Source organism: Chenopodium album, chromosome 13 (assembly GCF_948465745.1).
Source record: "Chenopodium album chromosome 13, dcCheAlbu1.1, whole genome shotgun sequence".
Lineage (NCBI taxonomy): Eukaryota > Viridiplantae > Streptophyta > Magnoliopsida > Caryophyllales > Amaranthaceae > Chenopodium > Chenopodium album.
The window spans coordinates 53,113,822-53,137,742 of record NC_137846.1 but is presented as its reverse complement, the minus strand read 5'-3'; the positions used below and the strand labels follow the sequence as shown (position 1 = coordinate 53,137,742).

Genomic DNA, 23,921 nt, shown 5'->3' with positions numbered 1-23,921 from the left:
TTCAATTCAGCTCCAATCAGTTCAGTTCAGTTTAGTTCCAATCAGTTCAGTTCAGCTCTTAATTTCCCTCTCTCATAAAATATTGATTTCAATTCAGTTCAATTCAGCTCCAATCAGTTCAGTTCAGTTCAGCTCCAATCAGTTCAGTTCAGTTCAGCTCCAATCAGTTCAGTTCAGTTAAGCTCCAATCAGTTCAGTTCAGTTCAACTCAGTTTAGTAGATGGGAACAGACCCTTAGTTTAATCGTTATATTACTTATATGTACTCAATTTCCCAAAATAAATTTTACCCTTAAAAACAATATAAATCAACATAAAAATTGCTATTAAAGATCCTATTTTATTAAAATGATCAGATCAAATTATATTTTATTTTCTACTTGTATTTGAGTTTATTTTGTGGCTTAAATAATGGTGAAAGTTTTATATTTGAAATTTGTATTTTAATATAAATCTAATAACATCTTACTACCTCCGTTTTTTCTTAGTTGACACATTTTGACTTTAGCACTATTCATACACTTTTCTTTGTCTGTGTTTTATGATTTATACAAAATGAAAAATAAAGTCATGTGGGGTCTAGTTAGATTCATCACAGTATATATTTTCAAAATATCAACTTTTTATAATTTTTGCTTATCGATAATTAGAGATATTAACGGTTAAATTTGTATATTGGCAAATGTGACTAAAGAAACGTGTCAGTTAAAAAGAAACGGATGAAGTATTTAACAATATTTTATCTTAAAAATAATGTACAAATAAAATCAATGTTTAGTCAAATATGAAGATTAGATTAGATTATGCGAGCTAACCATAATCAGATTATTGTTGCGAACCATAAGACTTTCTCTGAAAAAAAGTGTGGCAGGATAAAATTTAGAGGGCATATTTAGAAACGTGTTAAGCCAAATTCATTACTCCTTCCGATTTTTCAAATGTTACACTTGTCTTAATTTGGCTTTTTTCAAGTGTTACTATTCTTTTTTTTTTTTTTTTTTTACAAACTACTAGTTGCACATTTTTAGGAAGATTATCTGTTTACTCCGTATCTCTCTATTGTCTACACTCATTGTTCCTTAGAGCATGGCAATTATGGAAATAATTGGGTAAAAAGATATGAATTGGTAGCTTGTACTCAATTTGGTTTGTATAAGATTGCCAAAATGCATAGTTTGATGGGTAAGTTACCAATTGTTGAAGGAGAAATTATACTAGTATTTACAACATTAGGCTTTGGTGCGAAACACGGCCACATCATGCAAGTTTGGTCAGTTTCATAGGCTCCATACGGCACCAAACCTTTCACCACAAGTTTGTATCCAAATGACAGCGAGACTGCGAGAGTAATCGACACATTAGACATGGATGAGTATATGCTTGTAACAATATCAACAAAGTCCTGCACCCATATGGTAGATTGGTAGGTGGTATTGGTAAACCAAATGTGGCATAATGTTCCTGCTTGTAAAGAGGCGCCTTGCTATTCCTTTTATGCTCATTATCATAATTAATACAAAAAATAAAATTCGCTGTCTTATTAAGATCATGATGAGATATTTCCAGCACCTTATTGTTTGAAAGGATAGTTAGCATAACTAAATACAATGCACAATGACAACTGACAAGTATCCAACTATCAACCCTTTGGAAGCTGCTTACTAAACAATTTCTTGAAGGAGTCTCTTCACTTGACAATTTCTTGAGGCTTGCACGAGCTTAGAGTTGCGATGTATGAGCAGAGGAGTAATATACACTTGGCACCAGTGCACCACTGTACCTGAAACTCATCATCAGACAATGATAGGTGCAAAGTCAGAGAGGGTAAACTATCAAAATTATCATCAAACCTGACACCCAATAATTCCTTTTATAGCAACATCCAAATTTACTGAATTTGACAAGGTGATCTCATGGTCGCTGCATTTCACAAGGAAGAATTGGTGACATAACAGTTACTGCCACCAAATTCCAACTACCAAGTTTCGAAAGAATGAAATCTGGCCTAACAGGATCACTACTCAATTCAATTCTTTAATATAGAAAGAAAAAAAAATCCCTGTCAAGGTCTGAAAACCATTATCCTTTGGAAGCCAAAGCAAGCCCTTAATTGATGAGGAAAAAGGTGAACAGAGAGGCCAAAAAATAATGTCAAACCCGGTGCATTTCAGGATTTTAAGGCACTAACCAAGTGAATCGTTGTAACATGCCTAAGAGATGAAAATACTATTGACCAAATATCCTCTACAGGTCAAATTACATGTCCACAACATGCAGAGAGAGCAATTAAATCAAAATCTCCAGTTACGTAGAGGGTAATGAAGAGGAAAATCAAAAATTTTCTCCCTGAGTTACTTTAGCCCAGGTTCACAGGTTGGGGGTGTTATTTCTAAGACAATCAAAACTGTAAAACCAAACAAAGTAGACTAGTAGAGCAAGAAAATTACATAACGGGATTGCAAGATTTCATTTTTAAAAAAAAAAGTTGAATCACATCACAAGTCATCTATCTTGAACATGATTTCGGTGGACAATTGGACATGCATCAGTCCAAGATCAGAATACACTTTAGTTGCAATCAAACGGGAAATTCTTTTAATAAGATTTCTGCTCACCTTAAATTAATTTCTACACTATATATTAAAGAGGGAGAGTGCAGAAGTCAGCTCCGGAGTACAGAAATCCCTACTATTTAAATGCCTTGGTTTTTCCCCTAATTATATCATACTAGCACAATAATCTCTCATTATTTACATTCCATTATACTTTTGTGTCACTGTGGTGAACTGATGACAGACTCGCACGGTATTATTTTTCTAGATACTAGCATTATCATATAAAATTAATAATCTGACCTAAAAATTATAAACTTCAAAAACTATCACCAAAATCCTAGGATTTACCTTGGAGGTGGATCTTTTACATATTTCACATAATTTCTCCCCTCATATCAAGACAGAGATTAAGTGTTAAGAAAGCAAAGCTGAAGGAACAAGGAAGCTTGCTGATATTTATCTTTTGGGTGGAGCGACGAAGAAGTAAATCTAACCTGCCACATATCAAGTGGTAAGAGATTTTTTATTTGACTTTACCCGTCATAATTCATCTATCAGAAGACCAAATCGGCTATGGAAACAAAACCCAGGCGAATTTCAGCCTAAAAATCAAGAGGGGCCACATTTTTTGGACCAGAATAGACTAACTGGACTAGAAACTAACGCACATTAGTCCAATTCACAAGTCAAAATTGAAAATTTCAGCCAAAACCTGAACTATATCCTGGGCCAGAACTGATCAGCTCAAAAATTCAGCTAATCTGGATAAAAATAACAACACCACCCCCCCCCCCCCCTTCTCTGCCACTTAAGATCCAAACTTTGGTGGGGTTTGCCAGTCCATTCATTTCAACAGGCGTACAAATGATAAAATCAAGTAAATATTTAAACAAAATACTATATACAAGGAATTTGATCACAAGGACATACCAGACTGTCAAAAGCTTCTTTGGGGACGTAAGATCGTGCTAAAACAGAATTTGCTTGAGCTCAAAAACCATAGACAATGGCAAGTGAATGCAAAGCCAAGAGCAGTTAAAGATGTGCATTTAGCCAGAAGCCCTATGTGGAGGCGGCCCTTTTAAACCTTGAGCTTTCATCATACACAAATACTTGGGGGGTGGCACAGCACCAGCCTTCATGCAGAGATCTATTACAGCAGGTGCGTGTCCGTAATAATTGCGGTCTTCATGCAAAAGTGCTGGAGGGTCTTGAGGCCGACGAAACCACACCATTTTAGGTGGTACCAAATCATCTACACCTGCCTTTTCCCAGAAATGATTACCTCGCCAATTCTGATACTTGAATACTCCACAAAGTCGGGCCTTATGGCCTGATGGCCCCACATGAACTTCTGAACAGTATTTGCAGACCTTAGCTGAATAGACTAACAAGAGCTTTTGCACACCATGTCTAAGAATTTCCCATGCGCTTAATGTTCGGTTTCCTATGGCTCTCAGTTGATCTGCAGACAAGGAATCAGGTCCGCTCAAATCAAGATCTACATTAGGGTCAGACAAACAGTTTAAAGATTGAATATCCAAATCATGAGGAATAGCTCCTGCCTGACAGCACAGTTCAACGACAGCAGGAACACGATCAAAATCAAATCTTTGCTGGTGCTTGATCACATCTTGGACCATGTTATCGAGATGGAATGTCTCCACAGGGACAAGTATATCATTTAAACTTGCCCTGATCCATTGATGAGTCTGATTCTTGTTCAATCGTCTGTGGCCATGGCACGAACGAATAAGGTGACCTGTCTCACCAACATGTACTTCCGGACAGTACCTGAAAGAAGTTGCACCAATCAAAAGTAGAAAAGATGATGTAACTACAAAATCTGAAGCAGATAGTACCAAAAACAAGTATTTGAAAACAGCATTCAAGAGAGAATATTTTACTTGAATCTCATAACTCATCATAAAGGACAGTGATATATAAGTTGCAAGACTTCACAAATACACAACAAACAAATGAGAAATTTTCTGAACCACTTTTGGACAATGCTGGATGAATTATTGGCATCCCCTGTTATACACCCATACATTTATGTTCCTATATAATTATTTCAAGAAAGTAAGTTTGACGTGAGTCTCTTAACTCAACAGAAAGGGGATACATAAGCTTCAAGAATTTAAGAGTACACAACAAACAAATGAGAGAATCGTCGAATCACTAATCTGCCAATGATAATTAAACTAATGGGATTAATTTAAGTTTTAACAGGCTTAACACATATGAATAAATGTTGAAACAGAAACCCAACAAGTGTGATTCTTCAGCTTTCTGTTCTTAAATATCAACAAGGAATTAAATGCAACACAATTAAGGGCAAATAAATCAATATGTTAATAAATAATTAGTAAATAAATAAAAAAAAACCTACTTGCAGGCTAGTACTGGCAACACCTTGAGGAGTGCAGAGACACCGCAGATGACGGCACATCGAGCTTGAAGAACTTCTTCTGCAATAGGAATCATGGATCGGATTGGATATCCACTAGACCTGTTTTCTATCCTCTGCTTTATCATTGGCCTCAGCTTATTCCAGTCAATCTTTGTATTATTAGCATACCATCTTCTTCCCATCTCATTAGTCTCTACATTAGCTATCAACATTCCACTCAAGATTTTAAACCAATTCTTATGCTTAATTAATGCCATGTCTTGAAATGATTGCTCCAAGGAATTAATTTTTCCAGAGTAATAGTTGAAGAAAAGTTTGCACAGTCTGGCTAATGAGTCGTATTGAGACTGCGAGTTTAGGTCCACGAAACAGTCCAAACCTGGCCCAGACGTCTAATACAGTAACACGTAAACAAAAAAATTCAGAGATATTCAAACTAGATGGAGACAGAGATCAGGTCAAATCTAAAAATCAGGCAAACAGATATCTATAAATTCGATCTAATGCAGTAACAATGTCAGATTTAGAGCCGAAAAAAATATATAGAGAAAAGAAATAGTGCAATTTAAATCAAAAGTAGGGAAAGTACTTAAAATTTGGAATGAGGATGCAATTTCAATATCAAATTCATGAATCATCCAATACAATGTTCAGTTATGTAGTTCAATTGAAAAATTGAACTAAAACCAATTTCTTCATCTTCTACATACTAGCATTTCGCTATGAATAACTACTTTATACAATCATATTCTCTTTTTTCTTATCTGATAATTATAAGTTCTAGTATGAAAGGAATCAAACTCATTACACTATGAAATCGAACCTCTACACACCCAACAAGGTAAAGCCCATCACACCTAAAAACACACCCATGAACTTGTGAAGATAAAAACACATATCAAATCGAAACTCATTAGACATAAAACTACATACACCTGTTACATTAAAAGTCTTAGGACACATTGCAACCTGTATTTCACTCTAAAACTCATCACATTCCTTTTCTACAAAGACTTACACTTGATACACCATACAATTTGAGGATAAATTCATTACACTTTCTTCACAGGAAAATCGATACACTTAAACACCTCCCAACATGCAATTCTATTACAATTTTGTACTATGTAAACACCCATATAAAAAAAGATACACCTTCAATGCCTCGCCTTTGCCAAACAACTCAACATCACAAAAAGAACATCCAATTCAGATATTCCCATCAACCGATATCAAATATCCACATCAACTGATATCAAATATCCCCATCAACCCCGTCCCTGATCGAGGGCAAGAGGGGCAGATAAAAGTCCTTTTTTTTTTTTTTTGAATAGTTTGATTCTAACAATTAAAGGGTTACATAAACAAAAGTCAGTCAACAACACATTAGCAAAAAACAACCAAAATTGTATCATTTATCTGAGTAGGCTCGAAAAATTACGTTAATTTCTTCTCACTTGAGTATAGTATAACAACAGCAACAATCGAAACCTTAATACAAGATTTTATCTCATGTACTCATCAACCATGATCTTCTCTTTGAATTCCCTTCTATGTAATGTTTTCTTGCTTAAGTATAAGGATAGCAAAATTCTAGGAACAAAATTGCTCGTTATAATCTTTCATAACTTCGGTAACCATAATTAATAGTTCCATAATCCACCTTGGAAGAACCCTAAATTGACTATACTAACAATTAAATCAACGATTAACACTAGATTTTGAAATTGATATTCGATATTTTACCTCATAAGCAGCTTCAAGAGAAGAGAGAAAGTGCACTTCAATGGAGGAGTGAGAGGGGGGCGAAGTGCAGCGAGTCAGCGCAGACGTTAACAGGACTATAGGAGGGCAAAGGTTAAAGAATTAACTTGAAAAGCATTAGCCCCTCTTCTTTTGAGCCCTTAGGCCAGCAGAGCAGAGCTGATTTCAACATTATTATTAATATTATTAATATTATTATTATTATTATTATTATTATTAACTGCATATACCATTGATTTAGGTGAGTGAAAATATAAATAAATGTGTACCGTATTTAACATATGTTAATAGTATAAAGATAAAAGATAACAGTTTACTTATATTCATTTCACAAAAATTTTAAAATAAAATGATTTAATGAGTAATAATGATTTTACTTATAAATATGTCTTAGTCATATATTTTTAACCCTCAAAATAATAATGATATACAAAGTACTACTTGAAAACAACCTCTTTTTTTTTTTAATTCTTAAATTGTATGGAAAGATTTGAAAAATAATTCAACTCAATAAACTAACAATCCATACTCACATAAGATGTTTCTATACATTGTGATTCTAATATCAAATGTTTATAAAAAGAAGTTGTTATTAATTGTTATTATTATTATTTATTTATTTGAAAGAATTGTTATAATTATTAGAAATTATTAATTAATAATATTATTAAATATTAATTCTTAATAGTTTGAATTATTTAAATATTATTATTGATAATTATTATTATGATTAATAAATATTAATTATTATTAATATTAATAATTATTATAATTATTTTTAATATTAATAATTATTATAATTATTTTTAATATTAATAATTATTATAATTATTTAAAATAATTAATTATTATCATCAATACAATATTAATTATTATTGTTATTATTAATTATTATTTGAAAATAGAGCAGGGCAGAGCAGAGTAGAGCAGATTTGATCTGAGCAAAGCAAGACTCAGCACAGCATAGCAGCTATAAAGAACGAAGCCTTAGTTTGGTTAGGTTTATTGTTTCAAACTTACGGTTTGATTTTTTTTTTGTTGTACCGGTTCACCTTTTGGACTCGTCGGACTTAAGGCTTGGCTCTGAATGGTTAGGTTTCATAACCTTCCCAACTGTTGTTATGGGGGATTGAATACGTGGTTCTCCCTGCCAAGTACAACACTACAACCCCCATAACTACTACGCTAACAATCAATTGATATTTACGGTTTGATTCAAATCAGCAATTTTATTTATTCGATTTTGTTTCTTAAAAAATTAAAAATCAAACTAGAATAAAAGTGTGTTTTCTTTACTTTATTATGGCCTTGTTTGACAATTGGCTGTTGGCTGTTGGCTGTCGACTGGTTTGACTGGCTGGTTTGACTGACTGTTTGTATTAGCTTTTTTGTTGGTTGTTTGACTTTTTATTAGTCTAAAAACATGTTTGGTAAAATTGGATGTTGGATGTTATTAGTAACTTAGGTAGCCAAAAGCTACTCTAAGTAGCTTTTTCATTTTGGCTTAAAAGCTTTTCAGCTGACTGAAAAAACCATTTACCAAACACAAATTTTGGATGTTTGACCAAATGAAAAAGTCAAAAGCCAAAAGCCAATCAAAAAGCCATTTACCAAACAAGTCCTATATCTGGACTTTTAGAACTTATTAGACCAATCAGATATTACGAGGGGCACTCTATCTTAGATTTTACTTCCTAGCTAGCATCTATAAGCAAATTAAGGCAATATGTAATGTCATGTGTATTTTTGGCTGCACTAACTTATCCTTGCTTCAAAATATGTACATTCGCCAAATTGTCTAGTCACATATGAAGTTTTGTGATTAAACTAGTAACTATTTTAAAATAATTAATATACTATGGTATTGTAAAACCACAAACCAAACCACACCAAACTGTTTTGTTTACTTTGGTTGGACATGAAATATGGTTTAATTTGCTTTTTAAGTCTATAACCGTCTTTTTTTTTTAGTGTGTGTTCCACCTGGTCACCCTTTAGGCTAATACAGATTCGGGATCAGTTCTAAGTGGACACAATTTTTTTTTTTATTTTTTTTTTTTAGTGTTTAACCGTTTCTTTGGTAAAATTGTGTACAATTACTCTAATTTGGGCTTTGAGGAACTCAACGAGTCAACTATGTAAAGAAGATAATGTAGAATTAAACTATGAACTTTACCGCCTTCACCAAATTAACTACACCTCTTTTAATCTGATCTATTACTCCCCCTATCGCCACCGTCTCCACCCCGGAATCCGACACTACTTCCACTTTTCAAGTTTCAGAGATACTACTCATCAATTATTAGGTAAACCTTTACCAATTTGTTCTTAAACCTAAAATTAATTCGCTATTCATCTTTTTAATCTCTAATTAATATGTTTCATGTTTGCTAAATCATCAAATATGTTACTTCTTACTATTAATTTGATTTTACCCTAATTTTGGCGCTAGTTAGTTGATGAATTGATGTATAAAATTGAGTAGTTTTGCTTATTTGTTTTTGCTTGTGTATTAGATGGACTAATTCAGTTGCAATGATTTAAAGTCCGGAGATTTGGAGTGAATTTTTCAAATGTGTTACTAATTACCACAAAAAATAAAAAAAAACAAATGAAGAAGAAAGTTATTTCATTTTCGAATGTATTGTATTGTAGTTGTAGATAAACAAGTTTTTATTTTATTTTTTTGAAAGTTTTTTGGGATGCAATATGTTGGATCAACCGATCAAATCAAATGATATCTTGACTAATGTAGAGATAAGTTGATGAATGAAATGTTAAGAACATCGTATGCTAGTAAAATGAAAGTGGAATGGAATAATTAAAGGACCCGAGTTTTTCAGGCTCGGGTATACCCCCATCATTGGTGTTCCTCCACTCTTCGAGATGTTGCGTATAGCGGACTTATACCATTGGATTGAAAGTTTTCTCGCTTTGTGAGGCATCTTGTGCCTATGTGGCTCGCGAAAGAAGGGAAATTTTGTTGTGTATACTTAAGTTGGGTGCAGAGGGAAGGGATGCGAATGGATGACAAATACATGTATAGGCTCTCTATTAAAGTACAAGTAATGTGACCAGTTCTTTATTTCTCATTATGCATTGACCTATAATTCAATATTTGGTCAACTCGATTGAAGTTCTTATTCAATTTGGTGGATATGAAGTTTGTAACTGTACAGTTTATTGTCAATTTTCTTAATATATTGGGTTGATTACAGGTGAGTGAGTAACACTGTAAGGGAGCACTTTGAAGTAGGATGCTTTGAGGAAGTCTTGATTATTCCCTTGCATCTAATATATCTGTGAAGCAATTCAGATATGGCTGCACTTGAGGCCCTGAAAAAGAAGCTTACTCCATTATTTGATGCTGAGAAAGGTTTTTCGTCTGAAACCACCCTTGAATGTGGTGATTCTGACATGGTAAAACTTCCTATCCCTAAAGTTAACAAGAAGGTGTAGTCATGTATAGATTGTTTCATTATTTTAATATGCTATTGTGTTCTTTGCAGCTCTCAGATGGTGGAACCATTAACTTATTGAGCAGATCATATGGAGTTTACAACTTTAATGAGCTAGGATTACAAAAATGCTCTTCGTCTCCAGTAGATGAAAGCAGTCCTAGTGAAAAGACATATCGGATTGCATCCCGTGAGATGAGGGTTTTTGGAGCTATAGGCAGTGGTGCAAGTAGTATTGTTCAGAGAGCTATACACATTCCCACTCATAGAATCATTGCATTGAAGAAGATTAATATTTTTGAGAAGGTGAGTTTTCTTTCTTCTTATGGCTTATCATCATTACTGAATTTATCTGTTTCATCACTAGATGATAAGTGACACTTTAAATTTTTACTTATATCTTTCTCTTTTGTTCTTTGTGTTATTTTAATGATCGTTTAAACTATATTTTATATGAATTTTTTTTGGTGAGATTTGTAAAATTAATACTTTATGTGTCACTCAGGAGAAACGACAACAGCTCCTTACCGAGATCAGGACGCTCTGTGAAGCACCTTGTTCTGAGGGACTTGTAGAATTCTATGGGGCATTTTATATTCCCAACTCTGGACAAATTAGTATTGCTTTGGAGTACATGAATGGTGGATCTCTTGCAGATATCATAAGGGTTCAGAAGTTTATACCAGAACCTCTTCTTTCATCTATTGTCCGAAAGCTTCTATTGGTAATTTGTTCTTTTTTTCTTCTTTCACTTAATTGTACCTAATTTTTTTATGGTGATGTGATGTGGTTTGTTCTATTTTGCTTAAGATTCCTATATTCTGTATTTTTCCTTCAAGGGACTAAGCTACTTGCACGGAGTTCGACATTTGGTGCATAGAGACATTAAGCCAGCCAATTTGCTTATCGACCTCAAGGGAGAGCCAAAGATAACAGATTTTGGTATAAGTGCTGGACTGGAGAATTCTATGGCAATGGTTAGTTCCTATTACTAGGTAGGATGAATTTACTTAAGATATTATCGCTTCACCTATTTGATACATGAATATTTATGTTTCAGTGTGCCACCTTTATTGGAACTGTCACATATATGTCTCCAGAGAGAATTCGTAATGAGTCGTATTCATATCCAGCTGATATTTGGAGCCTTGGTCTTGCACTTTTTGAGTGTGGTACAGGAGAGTTTCCTTACATAGCAAATGATGGACCCGTTAGTCTCATGCTACAGGTTATTTTTATTCTTCTTAATCTTATGTTTATTCTCCCTCTATTTTTTTTTTGATTATATGCTGGTCTCCTACTTGAATACTTTTTGAAGCAATTTATACTGTTCTCTTTTATAATTTAGGTTGTTTATAATTGCCTTGGCTTTGTCAACTCCATCCTTGTTATAGTGGAGGGGCTCCCTTGTTTTTAGCGATATTAATTCACTTTCATTTGTACAGATCTTGGATGATCCTTCTCCCTCACCATCCAAGGAAAAATTCTCGTCAGAATTTTGCTCATTTATTGATGCTTGTCTACAAAAGGATCCTGAGACGCGGCCCACAGCAGAACAGGTGAGTTATATGTCACTTGTGTGATGCTTGCAATAGGATTAGGCCTTTATATCACATATTATGTGCTGATGTGCCAATTAAGTAAGGTTTTCCCTTTGTATGGACTTGCACACGCTTATGCTTGTTGGTGACTTTTGGTTGGACTTGACTCGTCAGGACAATTATAATTGTTGGGACTTGGATAGTTTGCTAGTGGAGGAAAAGAGTTTTTACTGTAATCTTTTATTGATGTGCATTCAATTTCTCATTACAAAATGAGCCCATAAGACACTAACTGTTGTCTTGTTGACCATGCTTATATAAAGTGTTCAAGTGACAAAGCTCTCTATAAAGTCCATTCTAGAAAGGTGCCAAAAATATACAATGCTTCATGGAATTTTCAGTCTGGGTACTCTAGAAATGGCCTTTCTACCGCATGGGGTGTGAATATGTGATTACATAGTATGAAGAATTATCTTTTCCATACATAAATCGATAAATATCCTTTTATCGAATTTTGGTTGGATCATCTTATTGGTCCTTCTAATATGCCCAATTAGCGTTTTGCACACTTGGTTCTCACTCCTAGCTGGACTATAATTCTTAGTGAAACTTTTTATAAAAAGTTCCTGCAGGGACAAACATGTCTCTGTTGTGAGCCTTGGACTTGTGAGCTACCCTGGGCCTTGGCTTGTTACTTGAATGTTGAGAATACTACCTGTGACTTGTAGGCATCTGAGTTTATCAGTGTCATTTCTCTGGATGCCATTTCAGGATTGAGTAAAGTGATCTATGGTTTGAAATTTATATTTTGCTTTTGTGCAGCTTCTTTCACATCCATTTATTACAAAGTACACGGATTCTCAAGTTGACTTAGCAGCTTTTGTTCAAAGGGTTTTCGATCCTGTGCAGAAGTTGAAGGATTTGGCTGACGTAAGCTTCTCGTTCTTATTTACCTTTGTTTACCTTTTAAAGTAATAATATTTTGGATGGTTTGAAATATGGTTTAAATACATGAAAAGTATGAACTTTTCTTTCATACAATTTATATACTCTAGGAACTGCTGCTGAATGGTCACTTTTGAAGTTAATGATTAGTTTCTAGGGTTAGTGTTGTTTCTTTATAGTAGACTACTCCTAAGTCTTTTAGCCAGTCTAGATTTGAGATTTTAGTTTTAAAACGTAAACTTTAATAAAGAATATTAAAATTCTGAATTGTTATCGTTTATTCACCTGTGATGTTTGTATTAGAATGTTTTTTGGGTGTAGAGAGAGCGCAAAGGCTATGATGTAGATAAATCTGACCTCAGGTCTTGGGTACCATTCCCCCAAGATTTGAACAATTTAACTAACCTAGCTAGTGGCATCCACTGTCTACCTTAGAATTTGCAAATGCATGAGTTGCTATTGAAGCTTGAGAGCTGACAGCCTGATGCAACTTGAGCTGAGAACATATAGTTAACTTATAGCTCATGTATTTGCTCTCAATTTCCAAAATTTTGTTTATGCAGATGCTTAGTATCCACTATTACTTGCTCTTTGATGGACCTGATGATGAAGAGTGGCAACATGTGAAGTCGCTCTACAGTGAAGAATCTGTTTTCAGGTTTGTATGTTTCTTTCCTTTATTACTTATTACACTATAAAATTTAACAATTTGAGAAGAAAGCTATCTCATGTTCAAATGCATTGTAGATATAACAGGTCTTTTCATTTTGCCAGTTTTTCTGGGGTGCAATATGTAGGATCAAATGATATCTTCACGAAATTGTCGGATGTACGGAGAACCCTAGCAGGCAAATGGCCTCCTGAGAAGCTCATCCACGTCGTAGAGAAACTGCAGTGTCGTGCTCATGGTAGAGGTGGAGTTGCAATTCGGGTATCTGGATCATTGATTGTTGGAAACCAGTTTATTATATGCGGTGACGGTATGCAAGTAGAGGGCTTGCCAAATTTTAGAGATCTCGACATTGATCTATCAAGCAAACAAATGGGAACATTTAAAGAGCAATTTATCATTGAAGCAGGAGACGCCATCGGATGTTACTATATTACTAGTCAAGAGCTTTACATCATGTCATCGAACAGCTAAGATTGCTACATGCCTTCTTTTAGTAACGAGGCTAGTGTATTCCACTAAGAGTTATAATTCTTTAAGTTGACAAGCACTCTTAAGTTAGAAGTGTGTAACTTGTAAATCCAATTTGTATAGTGGTACTAGCTAGCACTGCAGCCTAGCATCAATTATACTGTAATGTATGTATAACATTGCTTTGTAATTTTAACAAAAATCATCATTATTTAGCTCCAAATCAAAGTCAGTCCTATTATCTCAAGTATGTTTAGTTGTTTACTCTATTTACAACATTAATATTACACCTTAATTTGTAACCCAAAATCGTGAGGAATACTCTTTAGTCAATAATTAATACTTCATAATAATCTTTTAGCTCTAAAAAGTTAATTGGAATAGTCTGCTTGTATATAACATGTGAAAGAAACAGCTACACGGCTACACTTGTATCATTTTTCCTTAAGAATGAAGATCATCCAAGTACAGTACCATCAAGCTTTCAAATACAAAATTTGGGAGGAAAAAAGGTGGGGAAACAGCTAATGGTCTGTGGATGGTGTAAGAATCAACAAAGAGTATATTAAACATATGAAGAAAGACCTGTACATTTCTACAAAGTACAAACAGTTGCTTAACACACGACAAAGTAATCTCGGATTGTTCTTTTTTTCAAGGAAGATGGAGGACTTAAAACAGAAGAAGGGCTCCTCGATGCAGATTCAGGAGTTTTATCAAAGGCTTCATTCAAGTTAACTCCTGGAAGTAATCTATCTCTAAGGAGCTTGTTGGGTATGGTTTCTGGAGTCTTCAACTCGACTATGCTTTGATCTTGTATTACTTCTTTATGACTTGTTCTACACGGGCTTTCCTTCTGCAGAGAAGCCTCTTGGCAGTCAGTTTTAGATACTGCCATCACTCTCCTCCGAACAGCAGTTGTTCTTGGTGACAGATAATTTCTATTTTGTACATTCCAAAAGCGAACCTAGGAAGCAAGGAAATAATTAATATCATAAAGTGGAGGCAAAAAACTGTAAACTGCTTTTAAACTGTAATGTTATAGCTTACTGTGAAGTCATCTGAAGCCGTGGCAATCTTCCCTGGTTCTTGTAGGCACCTGTGGCATACAATTGAATGCTTGGATGAGTTTCTATTTGTTGCTTGATAGTATGATATTGGCATTGACTAATACGTATATTTAAAAACATACCAATCGACTGCAGTGACTTCTTTTTCATGGCTTGTTAATGAAATGGGATCTTGATGAGGATCATCTACCTGATTTCAACAAATTTTGAGTAAAGTACTTTACCAAAAAGGCTATATGAATCACTATTTTTGCTATATTGAAAAGTGAATACAAACCTGCCAAATGTAGGCATTTCCGTCTCCAGATCCACTCAGTATGTGAGATGCATCTGGACTGATGCTTGACTGCAACCACACAAAACCAGAACCAAATTAGAACGATCAAAGCATTTATACATAGAGTTTCATGTATTTGAACATGCAAAGACCGGTTGTTTTACCTTTATAAAAAATGATCCTATTTGGCAGCCTGTGAAGGAGCTGATAGGACCTTTTTCTGGTTGGAGAACATTATACAAATATATTCTGAAACAAAGAAATACAAAAATCAAATTAAGGGAAAATCAAAGGCATAATCTGACATTATGCTTAATTGTCTTAAAGGTACCTATTATCTGTACAAGATGCAGAAAGCAGCACTCCGTTATGATCTTGGGATAGGCTAGTTATGCCATGTTGTCTCCCATTCTGTAAAGATATCGAACGACTCATAGAATTAAGACTATGTACAAAGGACTGGATAAAGCAGAATAAGATAAATATAAAGTCTTGCTGATAAGAGTGATCACAATGTACTTGTGGGATTGGAAAAAGAACAATATTTATACTAACCGTGTTTGTCATGGACTCATGAAGTGGACTAGCTTGAGCAGCTGGAACTCGAAGATGTCTTGTGTCCCAGAACTTTACAACACTGAAATTGAATTACGACAATGTCAAACTAATACAGATCGAGACTTTAAGAGTATTGGCATAGGTCTGATTGGGAGTGATATCTGTAGTACCTGTCTACTGCCCCTGCTGTGGCAATTGAGACTCCATCTCTGAGATAAAGAACTGATGTTACAGTCATTGAAGCTGCCTGAAAGCATGAAATGTCAATTATACTAATACAATCGCAAGGAATTTTCTAATTATTATTTTTGCTAAATAGGATACTTACCTTTCTTTTTATGAACCGCTTACGTTTAGCAGAGGTATGAGCCCCAGTAACCTGTTCAGTTGACCTTTAACAAAGCAATTAAACAACCTATCAGATAAAAGCTTTTGATTCAGATAATATGATTCAAAAGAACTGTCATTCACTTACATTATCCCGTCTCTCCCTTGGCAAGGGTTACACCTCAAGTCCCATAGCGCAAAGGATCCATCTCTTGATCCAGATACAACAAGATCTGTCAGGTTGTAAAGTAACCAAATATTAAATATTGTACACCTCTTAAACACACACTAACAGTTGAGGCAGAAGGACCATATAAACCTATATCCTTACCAGAATTTGTAGGATGGCAAGAGACAGATTTAACACTGCCTACATGGCCTCTTAACATTCCATAACATTTCTTTTGCTCAACATCCCATAACTTGATCTGGCAAGAAAAAGGATAACACCCATAAACAAATTTTCAATCAGAACAGTCTACTCTTTCTTGGTTATGCGCAACAGTTCAATTGTGCTTACACTCATTTTCATTAACTATGGGAATGGCTCAATCTTTTGAACATTTTGTGCTAACAAGCCAAGAGTTTGGAACATTTAGGTTATATGTAATTATATACAGACAAGCCCCAATAGCTGATGTTTGACAACAATCAATGTATTGGCTCATTATATAGCAAGCTAAAATTGTTGACGAACCATGAATGCGCTAAGTAGGTTGTTATAAAGGACAGAAGAAACACCGGTTTGACTTAAACGTTCCTTAAAAACACCTAGTAGGCTAATTCCCTGCTCTACCACACCAAAATATTGCTAATAATGCGTTGAAAGTTTTAGTAGCTTACAGTATGGTCAGCTGAAGCTGTCAGAACCCTAGTGTCATCCTGCAATGAACAATTGCATCACAATACAAAATCATTTAGTCCTCATAGCTTTTTGAACAAATAACATCACCAAAAACCAAAACACACTGTAGTACAAATGTGCCAAATAAAAGGTCAATTGAGAAAAGGGGGTCACCTTAGTCCAGCAGATATCATAAACAGAATTATCATGAGCAACCCAGCTCGAAACAATTGCTTTCTCTGCATTGATCAAAAGAAAGCACAAAAATAGACCTCATTAGCTCATCAGACGGATTCATCATAAAAAACCCCAAATCAAAATTGATTGTGAAGCAGACAATAAATTATTTTTTTCAGAAACCTGCATTTTTTTGGTGGGTTGCTGAAGGTTTAAGCTTCAAACGAGTATTGATTAAGTTCACATAACCTTCTTCATCTGTAACACCCAGAATATGGGCATTCCTAATTGTCTGCATATGTAACAAATTTAAATATTCAGCAAAAAATAACACACACCCACAATTAAATCAATAAAATGAGTAATCCCAGATAAATATTTGTCAAAAATTAAATAATATTTCCAGAAAATGGGCATTTCTATTTGTCTGCAAAATATCAATATGAACAATGAACAAATAGAAAACACCCACTATAAAAAAAACAAATCCTAATTAATAATTGACAAAAATCCAATAATCTCCAGACCATAAACAATCTTCATTTTCTGACAAAATTTAACTAAATCTACAATATTTTATAAAATGAACAAATCAAGCTTACTCACTATAAAAATCAATAAACCCCAAATAAAAATTAGCAAATAAAATCAGAAATTTAGACAAATAATAAGAAATTAGAGGTACCTTAGCAAAGGAGACCGACATCGGTGGAGTAGGAACGCCATCATGTGAGCTCTCTACACCTCTGCTACAGCTGGGTTCATCGTTCCGATCATCTAATGAGGTATTATAAACAAATAATGGTCGTTTTCTTCCTGGAAAAATTAGATTAAACATTTAAGACTTCAAAATAAACCCAGAAAAATTAAGAATTAAGAAGTGAAGAAGAAGGATTGTATCATACCTTTGAACCCGTGAAGCTCTCTTGATTTAATATCATGTAGGATTGAGTAGGAATTATAGATCTCCATTGTTATTGAGGTTTAGAGAGAGGAGAGACGAAGAAAGACAGGAGAGAGAAAAGTTGGAGAATTGAGATTTTTGCAGTGTTTTAAGTGGTTTTGAGTAGGGTGGCGGGAGGAGAGAAGAGCGGGAATATTTTCGAAATTTGATGTTTTGGTGGTCTGACCGCCAATCTGTCCCTCTTTACTTCTTTGACGTGTTAATTTTTGTTTTTGTTTATCTAAAAAAATGGTAAGAACAACCTTGAGGTCCTAGAGTCCTTGACTTAAATTTCAACCGTTCCGTTCAATTCTCAGGCTTTACGGTTTTAAAATTACTACAGTAGTATTACGGATTAGACACTTTGAAGTTTCAAGTATGATTGAAGAGTAACAGAATTCCTACCTCTATTGGCTACTCCATATCACTTCTATTTGACAAGATTTGACCGTGTTAGTGATAGTAAGTCAATAGTCACTACTCCTTCTATTTAGATTGTTTCAAAGAACGAGTAAATTTTACATTGTTTTATTTATTTTTTTTTTTATTGTTGTCTAATCATATTTTGTTCGCTAAGTTCCCCTAATATGCGACATTTGCACGTGTTTTCCTCTTTATCTCTATCCTTATTGCATTGGTTTTTTATTGTTATTCTCTATCTCTCTCCTAAATTCCTAATCTTAAATTTCATGTATTACCCTGTTACTGCAATATTAGAGAAACGGAGAAAGTTTAGGAAGAATTTAAAATGTTGCAATTAATTTCAAACAAGAGTTACTCATAGATTTCAATAATTTAAACGAGCCGATATTTTGAAAATTAAATCTATATAGCGATTCATTTATCTTAGGATCGAAGTTGTATCAGAGTGGAAACCTAATAAAATTGGTCCAAACAAAATATGGAACACAAACAAATGTTCTTGTATAAAATGGTTTTCCATGCCTTTTTTGCATTCCATATCATGTTTTTTTTCTTTTTCTTTTTTTTTTTTTAATATTGCATCGTGCCCCATATGTGCTCACCTCCCCCACATGCCAGCCTTTTCAATCTTAAGTTCATTTTATTTCAACTTATACGAAGTACTAATACTATAAGCTAAGACAAGTTCAAATAAATTACCGTACATAGTAATACGAGTATAGAATATCAATAGACAGATTAATATGAAGTATTCCAGCATAAAATAATCGAATGAACTATACAAAGCCATACCAATTGCTAAATATTTTACCAAGCAAAGCTTGATGGAGTTGGTGGAAAACTCACCTTATGATTTCAATGTCATATGTTCGATCCCCACTAACTACATTATGATTAGTGAGATTCTCTTACCTCCCTCCTGTACCCTAGCACTCTCAATTCTCAAGAATTGACCTACGAAGTTGGACCGACTAAACCTGTAAAAAGTGCCGGCTAAGTAGAGTCCTTTATCTAAAAAAAAAATGTTCAATAGCCCAACATAGGGATGTTCATAAATCGGTCCGGACCGAAAAATGGACCGGACCACCGGTCTTCGGGTCTAGAAATTTATTTTTCTGATCTTCGGTCCGGTCCGGTCCAAAACCCTATAAAACCGGTCTTGGCCTAGACCGATTTTTTTTTATTAAAAATAAACCTTAAATAATGGTTAAGATTATCCTTAATAAGCTTAGAAAACTTTAAATTTATGAGAAAAAAAAAAAAAGTATAAGTGTAAATTTTCCTTTACTTTTTTCGAGTTTTCCATTAAATTATTGAAAAATTGGAATTCTTTTTTTAAAAAGTCTTAAATCGGTCCGAAACGGTCCGATCCGAGTTTTAGACCAATTCTTTTGGTTCGATTCGGATTTGGTCATAGCTTAATCGATCCGGTTTTCGGTTCTTAAAATTCTAATTTTCGATATTCGATTCGGTCTGAAACCGATGAACAGCCCTAGCCCAACATACAATTAAAGGGTCCAATTAGTCCGATAATGGGCTTAAAAACTAAGTCGGTGAAATATGGAGAGAAAATTTTAATTTTTGAATAGGAATTGATTGGATCACTCAAAGCAGCAGGTGAAAGGCGCTTCAGTTGCTTACTTTAAACAGCGTACCATTCAAGCTCTCGTTTATTCTTCTCTAAATTTCGACAAAAAAAAATGTCAAGTACGCCTAATCAAGCTCAGGAAGAAGATAAGAAGCCTGGCGATCAATCTGCTCATATCAACCTCAAAGTCAAAGGCCAGGTTTTCAATTTGTTTTGGTTTAATTGATTTGTTTTTTTTTAGGGTTCATAATTTATTTCAATTTTGGTTTTGTTGCCGTTTTTAATTGTTTATTATTATTTATTTTCTATTATTAGCTAGAATTATGTGTTTAAAAACTAAATTTGTTTATCTGCTATTTTTCTGTGTAGTTGTTTTGCTATAAATTGTTTGAGAGTGTTAATTAGTGTGTGGAATTAAGAATGATTTAAATTATTGGAATATTAATATTATTTGGAGAAAATTAGGTTATATGATTTGTAATTGGTAAATTATATGAGTTTTAATGTGAAATTTAGTTTGAATTTCAAGAACTTTTGGTAATTTCCTGTTTAGTTTAATGCAGATTGACCACTAAATTGTGAATATTACAGATGTGGTGAATATTGATTTTGTTGGATAGGGATTAATTGGCAGCTTTAGGAAGTTTGTGATGTATGAATTACCTGACTTGTATTTTGTTACTTTTTTTTTTTTTTTTTTTTTTTGGAGGAGTATGTTGTAACAAATACAAAGTATGCAATTGACTCCATTAACTCTCTTTAAAATTCAAACTAAATAAATCTGCTCTGAAGTGGTGCTGATGTTGCGTGAATCGTTTAGCATAGGAAGTAAAGTGTAACTCATGTGCATGCTAAGAGAGTATAAGGAGTGAGTGCAAAAATGCTTTGCTCCTTAGAGAATGTGGAATTGTAATTATTAGTTTATTACTATGTTTCGAGGAATCGTAGGGGAATTATCAATTTATTAGTGATTGTAATGACAAGTCTTTTGTCTATGAGATATGTTATTTGGTTCCAGGGGTAGGGTGTTTTCATTACTTTTGGCTGGAGGAATCTTAGGTAATAATGGTAATTGAAACGTCTAGTCATACACACTAATTTTTACCCTTATGAAGAGTGGAGGAGTGGGATCGTGGAGGAATTAAACGAGGGAGAGGGAGACCGAAAATGACTTGGTTGGAAGGAGTTAGGAAGGATATGAAGTATATGGATTTGCATGAGGAGGAGGCATTGGATCGTAAGGGATGGAGGAGGGGGATCTTTGTCGATGATTACACGGAATAATCAAATTTGGTTCATGTAGCCGACCCCACTTATGGAATTAAGGCTTTGATTGATTGGGAAGGGGGGCTTGTGTATATTCATTAGTCTTATGTACGCATTGTATATGGTAAGACTTGATTCTGCCTTTAGATGGCTCTGCTCACGTTAATATGTCATCAGCTCAAATTTGGTCACGTCTAGATTTTTTTATATGACTAAAAAAGTTTCAGACGTTAAGGCAAAGTTGAAATCTGTATGTTTTGTACACTTGTTTGAGATTCTTAGTTCAACATTGTAAAAGTGACACTTTTTAAGACCCAAGACTGAAGTGAGGATTACGCGTAATACAAAGAAGATAAAGATGTATATTGCTCATGATAACACGCTTATCTCATTTAAGGGTTTAACTAAATACTGTTTTCTTCCAAATACTTGCAACACCTTGTCTATATTGTATCCTTAATATTCCTAATGCAAGCGACGTTTGACAGATTATAAATTCTTGGTGCTATATGATTTGAGGAGCTAATGAATCTGATCCATACGCTTTTGAGGCAGTTTATATCAGTCTTTGTCAAGAAAATATGTTAATGGGAACGGAAGTCCTGTCTCTTTCAGCTTTGTGGTGTGTAATATTAATGCCTGGCACTTGTGGCGGTGGTGGGGTTGTAAGCCAGATGAAACTCATTAGTGCATAATATGTGCTGTAAGATATTTTATTTTTTATGATTCTAAGAACGTAGTATGGGCAATTTTGAAGTATGTCATAGTTTGTACATCCTTTCCTCTCCATATATGATTAGCTTCATGTTATTGTTACAGATTGAGATAAATTGTGGTATTAATTTCATTGAATGATCTCATTTTGTTATGTTGAGTGAATCTTGTTTTGTTGTAGTTAGATTTTTATATGTCCAGTCTAAAGCAGTCCTGTATGGACTAATAACTGAATCATGCAATTGCATCATTTTTTGTTATAAAAGCTGCCTGATTTCACATATAATCCTGGCTTGATTTTTTTTTCTTTTCAGGATGGCAATGAAGTTTTCTTCCGAATCAAGAGGTCCACCCAACTGAAGAAGCTCATGAATGCATATTGTGACCGGCAGTCAGTGGAGTTTGACTCTATTGCTTTCCTGTTTGATGGACGTCGACTACGTGCAGATCAGACTCCGGATGAGGTATGTTCCCTTATGCTGCTTTCCCTCTGCAGATTATCTTTTTGTTGCAATAGATCCTTTCATGTCTCTACTTGTCACTTTGTAACCTCATTTTTGCACATAATTTGCACAGTTGGAAATGGAAGATGGTGATGAGATAGATGCTATGCTTCATCAGACTGGAGGCACTCTTGCCTTCTAGAGGATCTACTTTGACACTTCGGTAGGATGAAGTAGGCTTCCGTGTATTGTTTTGTTTCATTGGATAGGCCATGGCATGGTATAGTAACTATATAGTCTAAACCTATCGGCTATGTAACTTCAGTGAAATTATGATCTTTACCATTAGCTTCTAGTACTAATCTGTGTGGATGGTTAACAAGATTGCAAGAAGACAGCTTGTAACTTGTAAGCATAGCAAGCTTGAGATTAATTTTGTGTCTGTACTCTATACATTGTTATTGATTGGTTGCAGGATAACCCCCTCCTCCCCCCCCCCCCCCCCCTCCTCTTTATTTCTGTAATCATAAATCTTTTGCTGTACTTTTCAAAAAAAAAAAAAAAAAAAAAAAAAAAAAGAGAGAGAGAGTAAAAAATGTATACGGACTGTCATAAAATAGGTAAATTTTTTTAAATTAAATGTTGAAGTATGAAATATCCAACATCTTAATCAAAGTAGGGTAAGTCAATCTTAAGATTGAGGGGTGTTCACAAATTGAACCTTGGACCAAATTATGTCAATTGTGTTTTGTGTCTTCCCAAGTTGTCAATTTGATTAATCCTTTACACCGGCGACCACCACAACCAATCCTCATCCCCCTTCCTCACTAGTTCTTTTCCAATTATTCCTTGAGGCTGTTGTAGGGCAGTAATGTTGCTGGGAGGGGCAACGATAAAGGGTAGGGTAAGAATAATAAGCACCAAGTTAACTATCTTGTAATCTTTTTATTTCAAGACAAGATCCCGTCGCTAAGAGTCCATAATCTTCCAAAACCAATCGCAACATTATAAAATAACATTGATAAGTATATTAATCAACATAGGTTCTTAAATCCGAGTATCAAATTTGTCTACATCATTGGATTCATCACCTTTAAATATGATAACATTGAATCCAACCAAGATTTTTCATTCTCTGATCGTAAATCAAAACTATGTAACATACATTAACTCGAGAAATCCCAACAAGTATAGCAATCAACTTAATACCGAGTATCAAATTTGTCTACATCATCTCCTATAAACATGATAACATTGAACTCAATCAATAATTTTCATTCTCTTAGGGCAAATCAAAACTCTGTAACACATACTAACCAAGAAATCTCGATAAGTATAGCAATCAACACAAGTACTTATAACCGAGTATCAAAATTGTCTATATCATCGCCTCTAAACACTATAACATTGAATTCAACCAAGATTTTTCATTCTCTCAGCGTAAATCAAAACACTGTAACACACAATAACCAAGA

General features: G+C 34.3%; 4 protein-coding genes across 5 annotated transcripts; 2 read left to right on the top strand and 2 right to left on the bottom strand.

The window, feature by feature from the left end:
• Nucleotides 1-1,412: 1,412 nt before the first annotated feature.
• LOC145576930 (APO protein 4, mitochondrial-like) lies at nucleotides 1,413-6,850 on the bottom strand. The gene is made up of 4 exons (XM_081634629.1): nucleotides 6,714-6,850; nucleotides 4,947-5,359; nucleotides 3,485-4,348; nucleotides 1,413-1,779 (listed from the first exon to the last, which is right to left on the bottom strand). Exons 2-3 carry the CDS (start codon nucleotides 5,222-5,224, stop codon nucleotides 3,604-3,606), a joined length of 1,023 nt encoding a protein of 340 aa, XP_081490755.1. The 5' UTR covers nucleotides 5,225-5,359; nucleotides 6,714-6,850; the 3' UTR covers nucleotides 1,413-1,779; nucleotides 3,485-3,603.
• A 2,039-nt stretch (nucleotides 6,851-8,889) lies between these two features.
• Nucleotides 8,890-14,031, top strand: LOC145576928 (mitogen-activated protein kinase kinase 3-like). 2 transcript variants are annotated; one of them, XM_081634628.1, is made up of 11 exons: nucleotides 8,899-9,037; nucleotides 9,575-9,796; nucleotides 9,950-10,151; nucleotides 10,241-10,495; nucleotides 10,695-10,913; nucleotides 11,029-11,166; nucleotides 11,250-11,417; nucleotides 11,635-11,748; nucleotides 12,553-12,660; nucleotides 13,239-13,333; nucleotides 13,450-14,031. In XM_081634628.1, exons 3-11 carry the CDS (start codon nucleotides 10,050-10,052, stop codon nucleotides 13,817-13,819), a joined length of 1,569 nt encoding a protein of 522 aa, XP_081490754.1. In that variant the 5' UTR covers nucleotides 8,899-9,037; nucleotides 9,575-9,796; nucleotides 9,950-10,049; the 3' UTR covers nucleotides 13,820-14,031. The 2 variants fall into 2 exon arrangements, with proteins under 2 accessions (XP_081490753.1, XP_081490754.1); XM_081634627.1 differs by lacking the exon at nucleotides 9,575-9,796 and having other exon boundaries at nucleotides 8,890-9,037.
• A 305-nt stretch (nucleotides 14,032-14,336) lies between these two features.
• LOC145576927 (uncharacterized) lies at nucleotides 14,337-18,083 on the bottom strand. The gene is made up of 16 exons (XM_081634626.1): nucleotides 17,975-18,083; nucleotides 17,755-17,885; nucleotides 17,253-17,361; nucleotides 17,067-17,131; nucleotides 16,892-16,930; nucleotides 16,380-16,476; nucleotides 16,197-16,281; nucleotides 16,050-16,113; nucleotides 15,892-15,968; nucleotides 15,719-15,800; nucleotides 15,495-15,574; nucleotides 15,328-15,412; nucleotides 15,164-15,232; nucleotides 15,009-15,076; nucleotides 14,867-14,915; nucleotides 14,337-14,783 (listed from the first exon to the last, which is right to left on the bottom strand). Exons 1-16 carry the CDS (start codon nucleotides 18,039-18,041, stop codon nucleotides 14,433-14,435), a joined length of 1,518 nt encoding a protein of 505 aa, XP_081490752.1. The 5' UTR covers nucleotides 18,042-18,083; the 3' UTR covers nucleotides 14,337-14,432.
• Nucleotides 18,084-20,036: 1,953 nt separating this feature from the next.
• Nucleotides 20,037-22,926, top strand: LOC145574957 (small ubiquitin-related modifier 1-like). The gene is made up of 3 exons (XM_081632861.1): nucleotides 20,037-20,222; nucleotides 22,318-22,467; nucleotides 22,580-22,926. Exons 1-3 carry the CDS (start codon nucleotides 20,136-20,138, stop codon nucleotides 22,646-22,648), a joined length of 306 nt encoding a protein of 101 aa, XP_081488987.1. The 5' UTR covers nucleotides 20,037-20,135; the 3' UTR covers nucleotides 22,649-22,926.
• Nucleotides 22,927-23,921: the final 995 nt, after the last annotated feature.

What these genes read in the sequence shown, in the direction of transcription:
- LOC145576930 (XM_081634629.1), bottom strand. Translation starts at nt 5,224, where the DNA reads ATGGCATTAATTAAGCATAAGAATTGGTTTAAAATCTTGAGTGGAATG. An exon ending in TTGCCAGTACTAGCCTGCAA is followed by an intron (nt 4,349 to 4,946) that starts GTAGGTTTTTTT and finishes AACTTCTTTCAG; the next exon opens with GTACTGTCCGGAAGTACATG.
- LOC145576928 (XM_081634627.1), top strand. Translation starts at nt 10,050, where the DNA reads ATGGCTGCACTTGAGGCCCTGAAAAAGAAGCTTACTCCATTATTTGAT. An exon ending in TTGTCCGAAAGCTTCTATTG is followed by an intron (nt 10,914 to 11,028) that starts GTAATTTGTTCT and finishes TTTTCCTTCAAG; the next exon opens with GGACTAAGCTACTTGCACGG. An exon ending in TGGAGAATTCTATGGCAATG is followed by an intron (nt 11,167 to 11,249) that starts GTTAGTTCCTAT and finishes TTTATGTTTCAG; the next exon opens with TGTGCCACCTTTATTGGAAC.
- LOC145574957 (XM_081632861.1), top strand. Translation starts at nt 20,136, where the DNA reads ATGTCAAGTACGCCTAATCAAGCTCAGGAAGAAGATAAGAAGCCTGGC. An exon ending in ACCTCAAAGTCAAAGGCCAG is followed by an intron (nt 20,223 to 22,317) that starts GTTTTCAATTTG and finishes TTTTCTTTTCAG; the next exon opens with GATGGCAATGAAGTTTTCTT. An exon ending in CAGATCAGACTCCGGATGAG is followed by an intron (nt 22,468 to 22,579) that starts GTATGTTCCCTT and finishes TAATTTGCACAG; the next exon opens with TTGGAAATGGAAGATGGTGA.
- LOC145576927 (XM_081634626.1), bottom strand. Translation starts at nt 18,041, where the DNA reads ATGGAGATCTATAATTCCTACTCAATCCTACATGATATTAAATCAAGA. An exon ending in AGCGGTTCATAAAAAGAAAG is followed by an intron (nt 15,969 to 16,049) that starts GTAAGTATCCTA and finishes TCATGCTTTCAG; the next exon opens with GCAGCTTCAATGACTGTAAC. An exon ending in TAGGATCATTTTTTATAAAG is followed by an intron (nt 15,233 to 15,327) that starts GTAAAACAACCG and finishes GTGTGGTTGCAG; the next exon opens with TCAAGCATCAGTCCAGATGC.